The following is a 17,168-nucleotide window of genomic DNA, read 5'->3' as shown; positions in this document are numbered from 1 at the left end:
TGTCTGTGGGGTCGCACGGAGTCGGACATGACTGAGGTGACTTAGCAGCAGCAGTGTGACCCTGGAAGTCAAGAGATCTGGAATGAAGATGTAAATTTGGGAATTAGTTAATATATGAAAAAGGATGAGATCACTCAGGAAGCACGGAAGATAATCTAGGTCCCAGGCCTGGAAGCGCGAGGAAGTAAGAGTTCAGCTCCTTGGCAGGAATCTTGTACTGAAACAGGTATTTCAGTCTTCCTTTGAAGCTACTGTGAACCAGACCCAACACAGCTGTTAGTCTTCTGTACTGCTTCCCTCTCTGTTTCTTGCCAGGCTTCTCATCATTTGTTCACTCAGCTCACCAGACATCCTACCTACGCTCTGCCTTCAGCTTCATCCAACTTACTGAAAAGCTGCTCTGTTCCAGGCTCTGTTCTAGGTTCTGATCATATAGTAGTAACCAGAGTAACATCCCTATCTCAAAATGTTTAGATTCTAGAGAAGGGGCTAGAGAGACCCAATTAAACATACTAGAGAGAGATGGGACTTCCCTGGTGGCTCAGCAGTAAAGAACCCACCTGCAGTGCAGGAGACATGGGTTCAATCCCTGGGTCAGAAAGATCCTCTGAAGAAGAAAATGGCAACTGACTCCATTATTCTTGCCTGGGAAATTTCATGGACAGAGGAGCCTGGTGAGCTATAGTTCACAGGGACACAAAAGATCGGACACACTGAGCGACTAAACAATTAGAGAAAGATAAACTCTATGAATAAAAAGAAAGCAGAGCAAGGGTATGTAGAGTGATTCAGGTGGTATCATTATAAACAGGACAATAAAGAGTCATCTGCAGAAGCAACATTTGAGTAGAGATCTGAATGAAGTAGGCAAGTTTGAGGTGAAAAGGGGATGGCTAGAACAGAATGGTGAAGCAAGGAAACAAGGGACTAAATCATATATGTCTCTATAGGGCAAAGTAAGGAGTCTAGCTAGCTCTCATTCTGTGTGATATGAGTTCACTGGGGAGAGGAGTATTGAGTAGAGGCGGGATACAATCTAACTTCGATCTTAGCAAGATCCCTTTGGCTGCTGTGTTGAGAAAGCAGAGGTAGAAGGGTCTTCTAGGAGGATGTTTCAATAATTCTGGGTGGTTTGTTGTAGGGCAGGGGTGGAGATGGTGAGAAATGATCAGATTCAGGATACAGTCTATACTTGAAAAGGACAGAATTTTGTAGTCAGAACAGATAAAGGCCTGAGTGAGAAGTCCCACTATTATAAGGATGAACTGTTGAGTGCCAAGATTAGGTTTAGAGCGGAAATCTTCAGACACACAAACTTGCCAATTAGGAATTCAACTAAAGATGCTGAAAAGGCTGTGGATGTCCCCTGACACATAAGTAAACAAACGATTTGGCAGCTATTAAGCCATCAGCCACTGCAGTCAGCCCCAACTGTGAACCCTGAGGGGATTCAGGATGGAGAAAAGGTTTACTAACGTTAGATAGTTAAGGAAAAGATTTCAATGAGCCCAGACTCTAACTTCTTCCCATACACAGAAAAGTGTTGAATTCATTAACTTGAGATGTATGGTTTTTCTTTAAGAGTAATGTTTTGATGTTAAACTACCTGCGTTTGTTGTTTTTGCTATTTTTCAAAAACTCCTATATATCCTGGCTTCTCCCTTACTTCTTCCGAGCAGTCCCTCAGAGCTGAGAGGCTATCTCCAGATTTAAGTCCTCACCAAACCTCCCCGGAAGAAAGCACAATTCTCACGCTTAGGTTGAGCTTTTTTTTTTTTTTTAAAGCTAACAATGCTATGGCTTAAATGAATCCAGAGTTCACAGAACTGAACAAAACTGCAGACAGTAGGGTTTGGTCTGTGTGCAATGGCACTGAAAGCAATGAGAACCATTTGAAAGCTCTGGACAGAATCCCACGTCTAGAAGCAGCGAAGGGGAGTAGAAGGGAGACTCGCCGGGTGACAGATGCTGTAATGATGGCTCCTTGAGGGGCGCAGTTGCTTCCAGAGGAAAATGACCAGGTCTCAGAGGTGCTCACCAAGAGCTTCGAGGCACGTTGGAACTTTCTAGCTAGAAGGATCCGCTTTTGCAATGAAACCGGACTCAGGACAGGTTACAAAGGGTCTGGAAATGGTGTGGGCCACAGCGGAGATCAAGAGGACCGCGAGCGGCGCCACGCCAGCCCACAGTGTCCTTACATTCCGAGGCCCTGGCCTCTCCCTGGATCTCCTCTCAGGCCTCGGGGAACGACAGCGACAGACCAGGCCAAGCGGCACTGCTAGGATTGCCGAGGGAGCGAAGGAGCCCTGAGCCACCGGCCGCCAGGCGAATCTCGCGAGACCTCGGCCTCCCCGTCCAGCATGCCCCGCGCCGCCGCCGCTGCAGCCGCCGCCGCCGCCGCGCCGCGGCTTGAGGGCGGGAGGCTGGGGGAGGGTAGCGGAGCCGGCGCTGCCGCCATGTTGGGTCTGAGGCGGCTGCTGTAGGCGCCGACGGAGCAAGTGGGCGAGCAGAACGGCCACAGCGGCGTGGGATCTGCCTCTCTGCGAGCGGCCGGGAGCGGCGGCGGCGGCGGCGCCATGAGCGGGGGCACCCCTTACATCGGCAGCAAGATCAGCCTTATCTCCAAGGCGGAGATCCGCTACGAGGGCATCCTCTACACTATCGACACCGAGAACTCTACCGTAGCTCTCGCCAAAGGTATGCCGGGGCGGGCCTCGGGGTGGGAAGCCGGGCCGAGCGTTCGGGGCTGCGCCGAGCTCTCGGCTCGCGACCTCCTCGCTCCCTCCCCGCTCCACCGTCCTCCTTGGGGTGCCGCTCCCCTCCCTCCGTCCGGGCCCCGGCGTCGCGGGCCGGGCCGGGCCGAGCCGCGGCCTCCCCGGGGCTCTCAGGGTTCCGCCTTCGATCCGGTGACTAAGGACCCCGGCCGGGCCGGGCGGGGCAGCCCTGAAGTCCGAGAACGGGCCGAAGAACACGGAGATACGCGTCTTCCAACTCCGAAATTCGGTGGTTCTGTCTTAACCACCAAACAAAGCCTGAGTATTCAAAGAATTTTTCCGCCCAGCCTGAGTTTAAAGCGCTGATTTGCTGATTTTCCAGCACCCATTTTCTCGCGTTTTTAATTTCAATTCGTTGCATATTCCTCAGGTGAACTTTAAGTAATGTGCCCAAAGTTTGGGTTTCTCCTGCGACGCAGACGGCCTCGAAATGCCATTGGTACCTGGAGCAGATCACATCCCACTTGTCTCCTGTGTGGTATTTACCTGTTAAACCGGAATCCTTCACCAAACCTGTTGTGCAACTATCTCTTTCAAATGTTTGCTGCTCTCCTTTCGGCCTTGTTTTTGGAAATCCGGTGGGAATAAGGGTGCCAGCTTTTTCCGGGTCCCTTGTTCCCAGGGCAGATCTAAGTGGTCAGTGGGCGCTGACCGACCCCGGTGGAGGCACTCTGGGTCCGAGAGTTCTGGGGTCGGGGAGGAAGGTGTCCACCCCAAAGTACGTACCATCGCCCAGTCTTGTGGGTTTTGTTTCCGTTCACAAGTCTGGGTTTTTGTTCCGCCAGGAAACCAGGAAGAAAATAAACTTTAGCTCCTGATCTTAAACCTCACAAGTTTTGGGAACATATAGGAGAGGGAAGCAAGATAACTAAGGTCATTTTCGCAGCACATCTGGGAGAGTTATAGAAAGAATAGCATGGTAAGGAGAGAAGTCCGGCGATAGGAAGAAAATTTTCTAAATCTATTTTTAAGAAAAAGATTAGTCTTTGACCGATAGGAGAGTCATTTCGCGGTATCACGCAAGTATTTAAAGATACTTTTTGGATTACCTGGTACATCCTTTTTAAAACTCTCTTGTTGGGACACATTTTCTATCTAGGTAGGGAGTCTTTAAATTATTTTCTCTTAATTTTCTTTTCTTTTCTTTCCTCTCCCACCCGTCCCTCCACCCACCCGCATGCATATTTAGCTGTATAATTTTTATGGTTTTGTGGAATTGTGAAAAGGGCCCTCTAAAGTTTTTGATGAGAGCCACATATAAGCTGAAAATAGTATTTCTCATTAAAGTGATTTAATAGTTTTTTTTTTTTTTTTTAAAGCATTGTTTGGCCCAATCTGACTTTTAAGATTTCTTGCCAGGTTAGTGACTTATCAGTGAGTTGACTGTGGTACCTTTACTTCTTACAAAGAAAATAACCTAAGCATTTTTAAGATTTCTAATGTATTCGTCTTTTTAAAAACAAAAACCTATAAATACATTCTTTTGTGCAAGAACCTAAAAACATCTATATAGCAATGAAAAGGTTTTTTTAATCATTGATTTAATTTATGTCTGTTCTCATGGCTTTGATATGTAATCCCACGTACGTAATATATTCTTTTTTTCTAAAGAAATTTGAGTTGTTGATATAACAGAGGCTTGGGAATTGTGTTTGCAAAAATTGGAGTTACCAAATGTGGATATTATTCTACTTGGCAGTTTCTAATCTAAAACTGCTTTGTAACTGTGCAGTCAACAACCAGGCACTTATTTCAGATTTCAGAATTAGAAGTGGGATGTTTGGTGTTAAGATTTTAGAATTTATGTGATTTGCTGAGTAATCTGATATCTGAAATTCCACCTTTTTCAAAATTTGGATGAAGAGTGGCAGTCTACCCAACGAAACCAAAAGTATATTCATGGATTTTAGACTACAGTGTGTCTAGAATACAGTATGTATTTGGATTTAGAGATCCTTGCTAACTCTTTTTAAACTATGAATTGAGTTATCTCTAACATTCTTAGAATTCTATTTAGGACGTTAATCCTTTTCCCCTTTAGAGAGAGGTGTTTTTTTTTTCCCCTCAGTGTGAAATATAACCACACATGTTGTAAAGATATGTGGATAAAAATGAAATATTTTTAAACAAAGGTTCTTGTAACTACCACCCAGGGAAAGACTGGCTTTGCCAACGTCCCACAAGCCTCCCACTCCTGCATCTTCCCATCAACAACTGCTGCCTTCTTAAGCTAGATATAAATGTTATTCTGACATTGATCGTTTTATCACTTAAGTTACATCTCTGAATGATAAGAGTTTTGTCCCTGTTTGAACTTTATATAAATGGAATCATGTTGCATATATTTATTTTGACTTTTGTTGTGACAAAGGATTCCGTCATGCATGTAACTTGTTTATTTCTCCAGTTGCTTTGGATATTCTGAAGCTATTCAACTTGTTTACGGTTTTGGGCAATTATGAACAGTAACTTTGTGTTTGAGTTTACTGATACATGTTTATGTAAATTTCTTTATGCTCTGTACTTTGAATTGCTCTGTACTTTGAATTGCAGGATCCTGGGGAGTATGTCTTTATTAGATCATGAAAAACTGCTTTCCAAAGTAGTTGTTTACTAATTTTTATTTCAGTTATTAGTAAAGTATATGAGAGTTATAGTTGTTCCACATCTCTCACCAACAGTAATACTTGTAACTGCCACTTTCATCAGGTGTTTTAGTTCTGTCCAGTCTGGTGGGTATGTATTTGTATGTGGTTTTAACCTTCATGATTACTAGTGAGGTAAACACCTTTTCATATCTTGGTCATTTGGATTTCATCTTCCATGAAGTGCCTTAGAAATTTTTTGCCCATTTTCCTGTTGAAATGCGTGCTGCTGTTGTTGTTTTTCTTGAGTTCAGTATCAGAATATGAATCCTTTGCTGGATATATCTGTTGCAAGTATCTTTTCTCATTTAATGGTTTCTTTTGATGTATAGAAGTTCTTCCTTCTATTGTAAATATGTTACCACTCTTTTCCATTGTGACTAATGTTTCTTGTCCTTTTTTTTTTTTTTCTTTCAAAGGAGCTTTTCCCTACCCAAGGATCATGGACTTACTTTGATTATCTTATCAAAACTTTTCTGTTTTGCCTTTTCACATTTAGGCCTATGATGCCCCTGTAATTGATTTTGTGTATGTTGTGAGGTATTTAAATCTTTACATTTAGTAAGGAAGTCACTTGGCTTATATGGTCCAGATTATAATTTGGTTTCTTTACTTGGATATTACTTACAATTTAAATCCATCTGCAATTATAAAATACTCTTGATATTTTGGGCTAGCTCTGTTTGATGTAGTATATAATTAGGATGACCATATGGCCTGTTTTGCCCTGGTGGAAAGTCCTTGTTTGTGCCTGTTATTTTGGCGAAATTGTTAAAACATCCTTTTTCTCTCTTGAAAATCTTGCAGTTTGGATAATAAATTGTATGGTCCCACTGTATGTAGTCAAAAGCCCAATGCCAGAGATACTGTCAAATAGGTGTTATCTTTTATTTTCTGCTAGAGATTTCACAGACTAGCTTTAGTTCTATAAAAGTGAAATTGAGGTAAGTTTGATGAACTTTGATACATTGAAATCTTCTAAATCAATGTCAGGAAGTTTTAAGGGCAAGTAAGGAAGAATTTAATGTCAGTATAAGTATGTTAATAGATAATCTGGATTGTTGTTTGTTTCTTGAGGTCTTTATCATGGGTCTGAGTTTTTTTTCTTCTAGTACTGATCATGACCTACATGTAATCATCTTTGTTTATTTGCATGTATTTATTGTCTAAGCCCCTGGGATGAACAGATATTTATTAAATGAATGAATAAATGAAAATTATTTAGCATTTTAGTTTATTAATCTTATAGAAGTCTCTTGGGGATATCTCTAAGTGTTTGCAGTTGTATCACTTTAAAATTAAAATATATAAAGTATGTTCCCTCCACCAACAGTAAGAAATTTTGGAGAATGGGAATATAAGAGAATAAAATTTTTTTTTTTTGGCTGTGCTGGGTCTTTCTGTGCACAGGCTTTCTCTAGTTGCTGTGAACAGTACTGCATGGGCTTCTCATTGCAGTAGCTTCTCTTGTTTCAGACAACAGGCTCTAGGTGCATGGGCTTCAGTAGGTGCAGCTCACAGGCTCCAGAGCACAGGCTCAGTAGTTGTGGCATATGGGCTTGGTTGCTCTGTGACATGTAGAATCTTCCCAAACCAGGCAGATTCTTATCCACTGTACCACCAGAGAAGTCCAGGATAAAATCTTAAGACATGCATGATATAAATGACATTGTTGGGCATACAGAGTTTTTCACCTTATGGCTCAAGCTTAATTATAATTTTCATTTAAAATTTAAAGAATAATCAATTCAGAATGTTTGAGGGAGCTGCAAAGTGATGATGTGCATCAGTAGTTTGTAGGATACTTCCAATTGTATATGTACTTGTATTTGTGAATATGACACCCAAACACATAATAGATCCTGGATACCAAGAGATTCCCCACAGAATGGAAACTTTGTAAAGGCAAGGGTTCTGTCTCATTCATTGCTCTGTCCTCAGCAGCTGGAATAGTGCCAGGCACAGAGCAGACCCTTGGTAATATTTGAATAAATGAAAGGAAACATAGCTTTTGAAGGTTTCTCATTGTGGGAATCTCAAAGTTGGAGGAAACTTACATATCCTATAAGCATTATATATGTGGATTTTAAAAGTATTTAAGTAAAATAGACTCATTTCAGTTCAGTCACTCATTCGTGACTCTGCGACCCCATGGACTGCAGTATGCCAGTTACCTGTCCATCACCAGCTCCTGGTGCTTGCTCAGACTAATGTCCATTAAGTTGGTGATGCCATCCAACTGTCTCATCCTCTGTCGTCCCCTTCTCCTGCCTTCAATCTTTCCCAGAGTAAGGGTCTTTTCTAGTGAGTCAGTTCTTTGCATCAGGTGGCCAAAATAGACTAAATAGACAAAAGTGAGTAAAATTCTTATCTAACATGCATTTAGTTAACTGTACCTGGTTAATAAACCCTTAAAATGAAAATCATGTTGCCATTGAATTAGGAAAAGAGACTTTGTGAGGAAGAATGATTATATAAGCCAGCTGCTTTTAAAACAAACAGTTTGTTCTTAAAGAATCAAGTGATTGGTGGAGGAATATAAAAGTGGGTAAGTTGGTGGGTAAGTGGGTAATGGATTATATTGCCCATTGGCGTAGCTTACTCACCTCTTGATTGTTAATTATCCACATAGTCATAAACTCCAGAGAGAGTGGGAGAGCTTGTGTTGGATGAAATGCCTGTGAAGTGCTTTATTGATTTCTTGCCTTCTGTCTGATTTGGGGATCTGAATCTAGCAATTCACAAAATCACTACTTAGGAACAGCAAAGGTCTAGTGAAACTTAATGCTGCAGTTTCTTTTGGTTGCCCTATTTAGTGAGATTGCCAGAACTTGGAGCCTTGGAAACAGTTTGTTGTTGTTGCATAGTCCTCAGAAGTTCTTGGTAATTCTGAGAGTCTCAGGTCAGGTGCCAGAAACTAACTGTACATTTTCCAGTAGAGTAAGAAAAGCCATGGCTTTCTTTTTCTTTCTTTCTTTCTTTTTTTTATATTTATTTCTTTTGTTTGGTTGCACCAGGATCTTCAGTCTTCTTTGCAGTCTGTGGGGTCTTTAGTTGTGGCATGTGGGATCTAGTTCCCTAACCAGGAGTCAAACCCAGGCCCCCTGTCTTGGGCGCTCAGGGAAACCAGTGGACCATCAGGAATGTCCCAAGACATGACTATCTGAATTGGAAGTAAAGAAAACAATATAAAGCCTGAGGAAAATAGTAGTAGAAGAAGAGAAATAGTAAGAGTAAAGGGATCTTACCTGTGTGACACATAGCAAGAGTTTTGTATTTAACTCAGTGCCAAAGTAGTAATAGCAGTAACTGTAGATGGTTTAGCTTGAATTTATTACTCCATGATAGAAGGTGCTCTCTATAGGAGCAATTTACCTTTTATTTTCTCTGTGATACTTTAAAGTAGTACTTCAGTTAGCTATTTTAAAAACTGGATATCAATGAAGTAAAATTGATCAAGTGTGAGGTAGTCTGTGAAGTATTTTACTCACAAAGATTTATTCTAGTGTTGTGGAGTGTTTGTTTTTGGAAGCAAATGTGACCTAAAAGGCCAGTTGGAAAACTTAGTAGTGTCCTTGGACAAGTAATTTAATCTCAGCTTTAACTTCATATTTTAAGTAAGGATAGTAACGTGCATCTTTCAGAGTCATTCTCAGAATTAAATGAGATAATACCAGAAGTATTATAATAACTAGTTTGTTACAGTGCTTACTAGAGTAGCTTTCTCATTGTTATTTCCAACCACTATCTCCATCTTTGTCTAGGTAACCCATTTCCCGGAGAAGGCAATGGCAACCCACTCCAGTACTCTTGCCTGGAAAATCCCATGGACGGAGGAGCCTGGTGGGCTGCAGTCCATGGGGTCGCTAGGAGTTGGACACGCCTGAGCGACTTCACTTTCACTTTTCACTTTCATGCATTGGAGAAGGAAATGGCAACCCACTCCTGTGTTCTTGCCTGGGGAATCCCAGGGACGGGGGAGCCTCGTGGGCTGCCGTCTGGGGTCGCACAGAGTTGGACACGACTGAAGCGACTTAGCAGCAGCAGCAGTAGCAGCAGCAACCTATCTCCATCAGTCATTCAGATCTACTGTAGCCTACAGTCTGTTGATCTTACTACCTTTCATTGACCCACACTCTCCTTATAACTTTACCCCCTGTTTTAATTCCATGAGGAGTTGTTACAGTCAGAACAGAGCTTATACTGTCAACCCTCTTCCCCCTCCCACTTTCTGTACAAACCTCACAGCCCTAATTATATCAGCACAGACATGCTGGCCCGTTTCACTGTACATTTATGTTCACTAAGCCCAGAAGTCATGGTTACTTCCCATATATTGTATGTCTTTAGTCCATTCATTCAGGTTTTGTACATGACCATTCCATTCCTTGTTTTCCTCAGACTTCTATCATCTCTTCCCCCATCTTCACTTTCAGCCTGTGAACCTTGCTTCTTCTTTATTTGAGAAGAGAATAGCAAACAAGAGAATTTTGCTCAACTCATCCCACATGTGCCCAGTAACCTGCATCTGTCCCAAACCTCTCCTTTTCTTTGTTTAGATAAACTGTTCTCTCCTAAGGTCACCCATGCATTTGTGCAGTAGGTTTCATCCCCTCTTCATGATTCAAGGACATTGCTCCAACAGCCTCTCCTGCATATTTAGTTTCTCCTTCTCTACCAGACCTTTCCTGTCTACTCACAGATACGCTGTTATTTCACCCATCTTAAAAACAGCAGCAGCAACAACAACAAAAACACTGCTATTCTTAACGCAGTTACTCTTTTCTATCTACTGCCCCCTCTCTCTCTTTCCCTTTACACCAAAACTCCTTGAAGAAGTTGTCTATATCGAGGTTGCCAGAGATTTCCATGTTGCCAAATTCAGTGGCTGGTCCTTATCCTCAGTCTACTTGACTGATCAGCAATATACTGCTCAGTCAATCTCGTCTGCTTGCCAAATTCAGTGGCTGGTCCTTATCCTCAGTCTACTTGACTGATCAGCAATATACTGCTCAGTCAATCTCGTCTGCTTCTAACGGTTTTTCACTTGATGTGATCCTAGTTTTCTCTTAGACCTCACTGTCTCCTTTGTGATTCTTCAACTCCTAACCCTCCCATTGTTGGAGGGTGCCAGGGCTTAGTTCACATCTTCACTCTCTTATTCTCTTTCTCTTTTTTCTTTTGTGTTGTTTACAGATTATTTCCTTGTTTTATCATGTGCACTCTTCTCTTGATTTCATTCTGAATTTCATGACTTCAGATGCTGTCTGTAGATTATTGTCTCCATCCTGCACCCCTCCTGCAGACTCCTAATTTGTGTATCCATCGGCTTCCTTAATATTTCCACCTGGAAGGATGTCTGCTAGGCACCTCCCATTCAATATGTCCCAAACCTGTTTCTTCATCTAGTCCTTTCCTTCTAATTGAACGACAATTTATTGTTTTAGTTGGTTAAGATAAAAAGATCTTTGAGTTATCCTTAAATTTCTCTCACGTACTGTGATTCTGATCTTGTCAACTAATTCCAAGATACATGCAGAATTTTACTTCTTACCACCTCTGCTACTTTACTACTTTGCATTATCTCTGTCCAGTCTATTCAGAGACATTCAGGGGTTCCTGTTTCTTGTTTACCATGTTGACTTCTTAGTTGGTTCTTTTCCCCTCAGTTTTGCATAAGTGCATCTTTGTCATTAAAAAAAAAGGTGGGATGTGTGGGTGGCAAATTTTCTTAGTGAATCTATGTTGTTCTTGATTGCTTGATGACTGGCTATATTATTATGAATTCAGATTGTTTTTTCATATGGACATTTTAAATTATTGGATTATTGTATTCTAACATTCTGGTGTTGCTGATACCAATTTGATTCTCACTTTTCTCTCTGGAAGTTCTTGGAGTTTCGAAATGTTGCCACACTGGAGTGTGTTTTTCCTGAGTGGTTTCACTGGGCCTTGTAAATCTGAAGACTCAAGTTTCTTTAACCTAGTAAATATGCTGTCTTTGTCCAACTCTCAGATTAGTTTCTCTTTCACTCCTGTGTTTTTTGTTTTATTTTTTAACTCCTATTGGATAAAGTTATTTTTAATTAATTAATTTGCTTTTAAAAATATTTTTATATCTCTGTTGGTTATATCTTTGGGAGAGTAAAATACAAAACCAACCATAAGGAAGAATACCCAACAAAGCAGCTTAGAGGGTTGAGGCTAAATTTAGACTGCAAATTGGACATGCTTTTCCTTTTTCTTCCTGTTTATAAGTCTTAACTCAAACTACATGAGAAGGCATTTTTTTAAAACACACAAACCCATAAAAGAGAAAGTAGAATTGGAAAGGGGACAACAGCAACAAAATTTTGAAGGGTGAAAAAAAAGTTTTTGTCTTTTGAGTTTAAATGTCTTAGCAGAATTTAGCTGTAGACTAAGGAGGCAGTGGGTAAAGCCAAGAAGTGAACGCAAACTCCTAAAAGTCTCAGGAATTGGCATCATCATATGCAGTGAAAACAAGGACTATAGTAATTGGGTGAAGATAGAGGTCAGAACTGGAAGATTAACTTGAAATTTGTTTCAACAGTGGTCAGATTTCCAAAGCCTCTTTTGCATTTCCCACATCTGGATGAATAGCTACTTTTCTTCGATCCTGGTACTCTGGTGAGGTTAAACTAGAGATTCTGGAGAAACCTCAGCACATTTAGGAGCAGAGGTACCTACCACACCAAAGACATCATGGAGCACAGGGAGCATAAGGGAAGCTTGCACATGCCTGGGGCTTATTACATCCATTCAGGAGAATTGCTGAGTACCTTTTACGACTACATGTTAAACACTGTGCTATATGCTAGGAAACCAAAGAGCCAGAGACAGGGTTCTTGAGGACCCAGCAGCTAAGGTAGGGCCTGACAGATAGTCACAGTTAGCCACAGGAAGAGGATGTCTAGGAAAAAGTCTCCAGTCCTAGGTCATGGGGAGTTTTGCAGTCTGTTGGGAAAGTGAACCAAAGTCACAAAGGAAAGAGAACCAACAGCTCTGGAAGGTCCCAGTGAAAATGTGTCAAATAACAGACTCCAGCCCCTCCCTCCCCTTTTATTTTTCTTCCCCTGCTACATTTATCTTAGTTTATTCAGTTTGTCATTTGAATAGCACAATAACAAGTCTGAGTTTTCTTGGTGGGTTGTAAAGTGAAAGTGAAAGTCGCTCAGGCGTGTCCAACTCTCTGTGACCCCATGGACTCTGCAGTCCATGGAATTCTCCAGGCCAGAATACTGGAGTGAGTAGCTGTTCCCTCCTCCAGGGAATCTTCCCAACCCAGGGATCAAACCCATGTCTCCTACATAGCAGGTGGATTCTTTACCAACTGAGCTATCAGGTGGATTGTAAGGATCCCTGGAAAGTTTTTAGCCAATGAAGTGATTTGTCAGAGTCCAGCTGTAGGATGTTTATGCTGACAGCATTGTGCAAAAATTGTGAGTGAGGGACAATTTGAGCTGACAGTATTGAATGACAGTACCTATAATGATTCCTATCCACCAAAATTAGGAAAGGAACAAGAGGGAATCACATTTATCCTTCTAGATGCTACTTGAGCATCCTCACCCCTTCAAAGCCTTCCCCAGTTACCCTAGTCAGAAACTATATTGCATCTTCTGTGTTTGCAGTTTATCTTCTGTTTTCTTTTTGTGCTTAGCAAACTTTTCTTATTTTTCACTGTAGACTATTTTTCAACATCTTTCCCTCCTTATGTCCTTTGTGCTTAACAAATTAACTGTTGATAATATGAAGGATTATTATTTCTGAAGTCTCCTTCGTCAGAAAATGTGTGGTTGAACTTGACGTTTTATAGGAAAGGACACTATGATAAATGAAGATGGTATGTATTGACATTTTATTCTCTCAGATTAGTATTAATAAGTAATAATAAGTATTAACAATAAGTATTTACTTTTGCTGTCCTATGCTTTACAGAACTGTTTCAGGATCTCTCCTGTTGCCATTTCAAAAAAGTCCTATTTTTGTGTTTTGCATTACCGCTGCTGCTGTTTTGTATCACCATCTAAATTATCAAAGTGCCTTTTGGTTTTATAATTCTTTCTTCTTGGCACTCTTTCTAAATTCTTAGGCTAGTCATTATTTTCTGGTACTCAATCTGAAATGCTAATGGTTGAACAAAAAAAGGTATGTCTTGAGTAAATCTGCACATATTAATAATCCACTGGGAGGAAGCAAGTGAAGTTGCAGGGTCTCAAATCTATAATCATGGAAGGTGACATTGGACTGAAAGAAATGTAGAAGTCTTTCTTCCCCCAAAACTATGAGGAAGAGGGGAGAAAATGAGTGAAGATATGAAATGTATTAATGAAAAGGACAAGATTATTTGGAGTCATTTTAGTCAAAGAGGAGTTTACTTTCACTTTTAGAATTAAGTGATAAAGGAGTTGGTTTTAAGAATATGTTTGAAAAGGTAAGAGGAAAGTTATCTGGGCCATGAAGTCTGTTATCTTAGAGTCACCAGTGACTGGCATGTGACCCATGCCAGGAGATTGAGAATACTGCAGAGAGGTCAGTAGTAAAGTCACTGTTGGGGAGGACAGGTCTGAAGTACGTACAAGAAAGGATTACAGAGGCTGGAGACAGATGGTTTTATTTAGCGCAGTATTAGACCCTAACAGAAAGTAGTGTGGATACGGGTGAAGAATGGACCAAAGCAGAGAGTACAAGGTGTGCCAAAAGTGGAGGTTTGCAGTTACAAGCTGTGACGTGATTTCAAAGAGCAGCCCTGTGAAATCTTATATTTTAAATCCCCCCCCCCAAAAATAAATAAATAAATAAATAAATCTCCCCACCCAAGTTAAAAAAAAAAAAACCCGGAGCCCACTTACCACTATCCTGCTCTCAGGGTCTGTGGGTACTGTGTTGTAGAAGAGATAGTTTGATAAATGAAGATCTTTTAATATTTAATTAAACCTTGTGTTAAACCCTTATATAACAGCTTATTCCAAATATGTAGTGTCTCAAATAGTTTCAGCAAGAGTTTGTATAGCATACTGGATATGCACTAAGAACTGTACTTAAAGATAAATGTAAGGAAAATAGAAATACCAAGTGGAGCTTTTTGTTTGTTTGTTTTTAAATTTATTTATTTTACCTTAGCTGTTGTGATGGGTCTTTGTTGTTACACATGGACTTTCTCTAGTTGCGATGAGCAGAGGCTATTCTCTTGTGGAGCATGGACTCTGAGCATATGGGCTTAGTTGCTCCATGGCATGTGGCATCTTCCCGGATCAGGGATTGAACTGGTGTCCCTTGCAATGTAAGGCAGATTCATAACCACCGGACCACCAGGGAAGCCCCCAAATGTAGCTTTTCAGCACTTCCCCCCAACCCCATTTGATACTTATATGCTGGGGTTTTTTTTTTAATCCATGTGCTATGCTTTCTGTTTTCCCATCCTGTTGATGTCCAGCTGTTATTTCTTTTTGCTGTAAATAGTCATTTTCCCATTTTATTCTAAGTAGGTTTATTGTGTGGTTTAATTCAGTTCCTTTGGTATTAAACAGTGCTTAGTAATTTTGGAAATAGCTTACTTAATAGCTTTTTCCACTCTGAAATTTATTCAAGAAATATTCAGATGTCAGCACTATTTAAGGCACTGTGTTAGCTACTTGTGTTAATTGCAAGGATACAAATCTTTGTCCTGAAGATCTTTCAATTTTAAAAGAGGTCACTATATACAGTGGTAGAATGCTGTATGATTTTTAAAGGAAGAATATGTTACCAACACCTGGGAATTACTGGTGGAGTTGTGTGATGGCTAGTGTTAGGTCACTTTGCCTGGGCCACTGTGAGCTTAGTTGTGCAGGCATTCTGACTTTTTGCGACCCCATGGACTGTAGCCCGCCAGGCTCCTCTGTCCATGAGGATTCTCCAGGCAAGAATACTAGAGTGGGTTGCCATGCCCTCCTCCAGGGAATCTTCCCAACCCAGGGATCGAACCCAGGTCTCCTGCATTGTGGATGGATTCTTTACCCTCTGACCCATAAGGGAAGCCCACTCGTAGCCAGGCCACAGTGCCCAGATATTTAGTCATATATTCTGGATGTTTCTGAAGGTTTTTTTTTTTTTTTAACCAGATTAATATTTAAATTATTGTACTTTAAGTAAAGCATCTTTGCTCCCCCATGATGTGGGATGTGGGTGGGCCTCATCCAGTCAGGTTGAAGGTCCTAATAGAACAAAGACTGAGCTCCTCTGAGCCAGGAGGAAAGAATTCTACCAGCAAACCACCTTTGGACTCAAACTGCAACTCTTCTCCAGGTCTCCAGCCTGCTGGCCTAATCTGCACATTTTGGATTTTCATGGGAGCCAATTTCTTAAATCTCTCTGTGTCTATATATGTGCATTCTGTTGGTTCTGTTTCTCTGCAGAACTATGATGAATATAAGTAGTATCTAAGCTGAAATTTAGGATAGGTCACGTGTGGAGAGGCACTTTGGTGGAGGACAGAAAACTTGGTCTGTATATGGAGAATGATGAGCTTGGTTTGAACTCACATTCAGATAAGTGATTGGGACCAGGTCTTGTAATTGATACTTGAGAGGAGTTTTACTTTTAAGACTACTTCATAAATGTTATTATGGATTTCCACTTGAACTTAGTTTCCCAACTTACTTTTGGACATTTCTTGAATAATCAGCCTTTTATTTATTGCTCTCACATTTTAGTATTCAGGAGACTTGTTTTTCTTATTTATCAATCAGTATCAGAGCCTAATTTATAATTTTTAGTTTGTGTCCAAAACTTAAGGCTTTTGGGAAATATTAGTGTTATTTTGATGGTGCCAACTACATTTAACTATGGGTATATTTATCATATTTAAACTTAACAAAGCTTTGGTATTTTATAATGGAGATACTGTATTGGGAATTTGGTCACTACAGCTCTTTCCTCTTGTTGTGTACTTTGACTATATGTGTGGGTATTAAGGGTCTTCCCCTGGTGGCCAAGAGGTAAAGAACCTGCCTACTAATGCAGGAGAAGTGAGTTCTAACTTTGCGTCGGGAAGATCCCCTGGAAAAGGAAAATGGCATCCCATTCTAGAATTCTTGCCTAGGAAATCCCGTGGACAGAGGAGCCTGGCCGGCTGCAGTCCATGGGGACACAGTTCAGCGACTGAGTATGCACATACGTGGGTAATTAATACACTGTGAACCAAGTTTAACATTAGTGTATGTTTGAGTTTGCCATGATCTAAAGATAGAGTGGCTCAGATGGTAAAGAGTCTGCCTACAACACGGGAGACCTGGGTTCGATCCCTGGGTCAGGAAGATCCCCTGGAGAAGGAAATGGCTACCTATTCCTGGAAAACCCACGGATGGAGGAGCCTGGTAGGCTACAGTCCGTGGGGTCGCAAAGACACGACTGAGCAAATTCACTTCAGCTTCAGAGATAGAGATATTTTAGATAAATGATTTTGCCAGAACTTTGACCTTATTTCTTTTTTTATTAAAAAATAGTATCATGGGATGCATTTCTATTAATAAATCTTTGCTATTTGTAGCCAGAAGTAGGGAATTGATTATATTCTTTTAAGACTAATGCAGGAAAAAATACTTTCCCTACTTCCCACTCATTTGAAAGGTAGCCTAAAATGTGGACTTTTCTATTTTGGGAAATAAGAAAAACTAGAATACTTACTAAAGCAATGTAACAATGTGAAGTTAAGAGTATAGAGGACAACTACTCCTAGTTTCAGCAT

General features: G+C 40.8%; 1 protein-coding gene across 6 annotated transcripts in view; it reads left to right on the top strand.

Moving 5' to 3' along the window:
- Positions 1 to 2,367: 2,367 nt before the first annotated feature.
- The window catches only part of LSM14A (LSM14A, mRNA processing body assembly factor), a 58,019-nt gene continuing 43,218 nt past the window's right edge, over positions 2,368 to 17,168 (top strand). For 3 of the 6 annotated variants that reach the window (XR_003506530.1, XM_027515974.1, XM_027515972.1), the window contains exon 1: positions 2,414 to 2,697. Coding sequence is in view for 5 of the 6 variants with exons in the window: in XM_027515974.1 (XP_027371775.1) it covers positions 2,577 to 2,697 (121 nt within the window). In the remaining variant the exon portion in view is untranslated. Of the gene's footprint in view, positions 2,698 to 17,168 lie in introns of all 6 variants that reach the window. The other 3 variants (XM_027515973.1, XM_027515975.1, XM_027515976.1) reach the window with 3 other exon arrangements.

Source organism: Bos indicus x Bos taurus, chromosome 18, assembly GCF_003369695.1.
Source record: "Bos indicus x Bos taurus breed Angus x Brahman F1 hybrid chromosome 18, Bos_hybrid_MaternalHap_v2.0, whole genome shotgun sequence".
Classification (NCBI taxonomy): Eukaryota; Metazoa; Chordata; class Mammalia; order Artiodactyla; family Bovidae; genus Bos; species Bos indicus x Bos taurus.
Note: the sequence above shows the minus strand (reverse complement) of the source record. Positions and strands in the feature narration are given on the sequence as shown.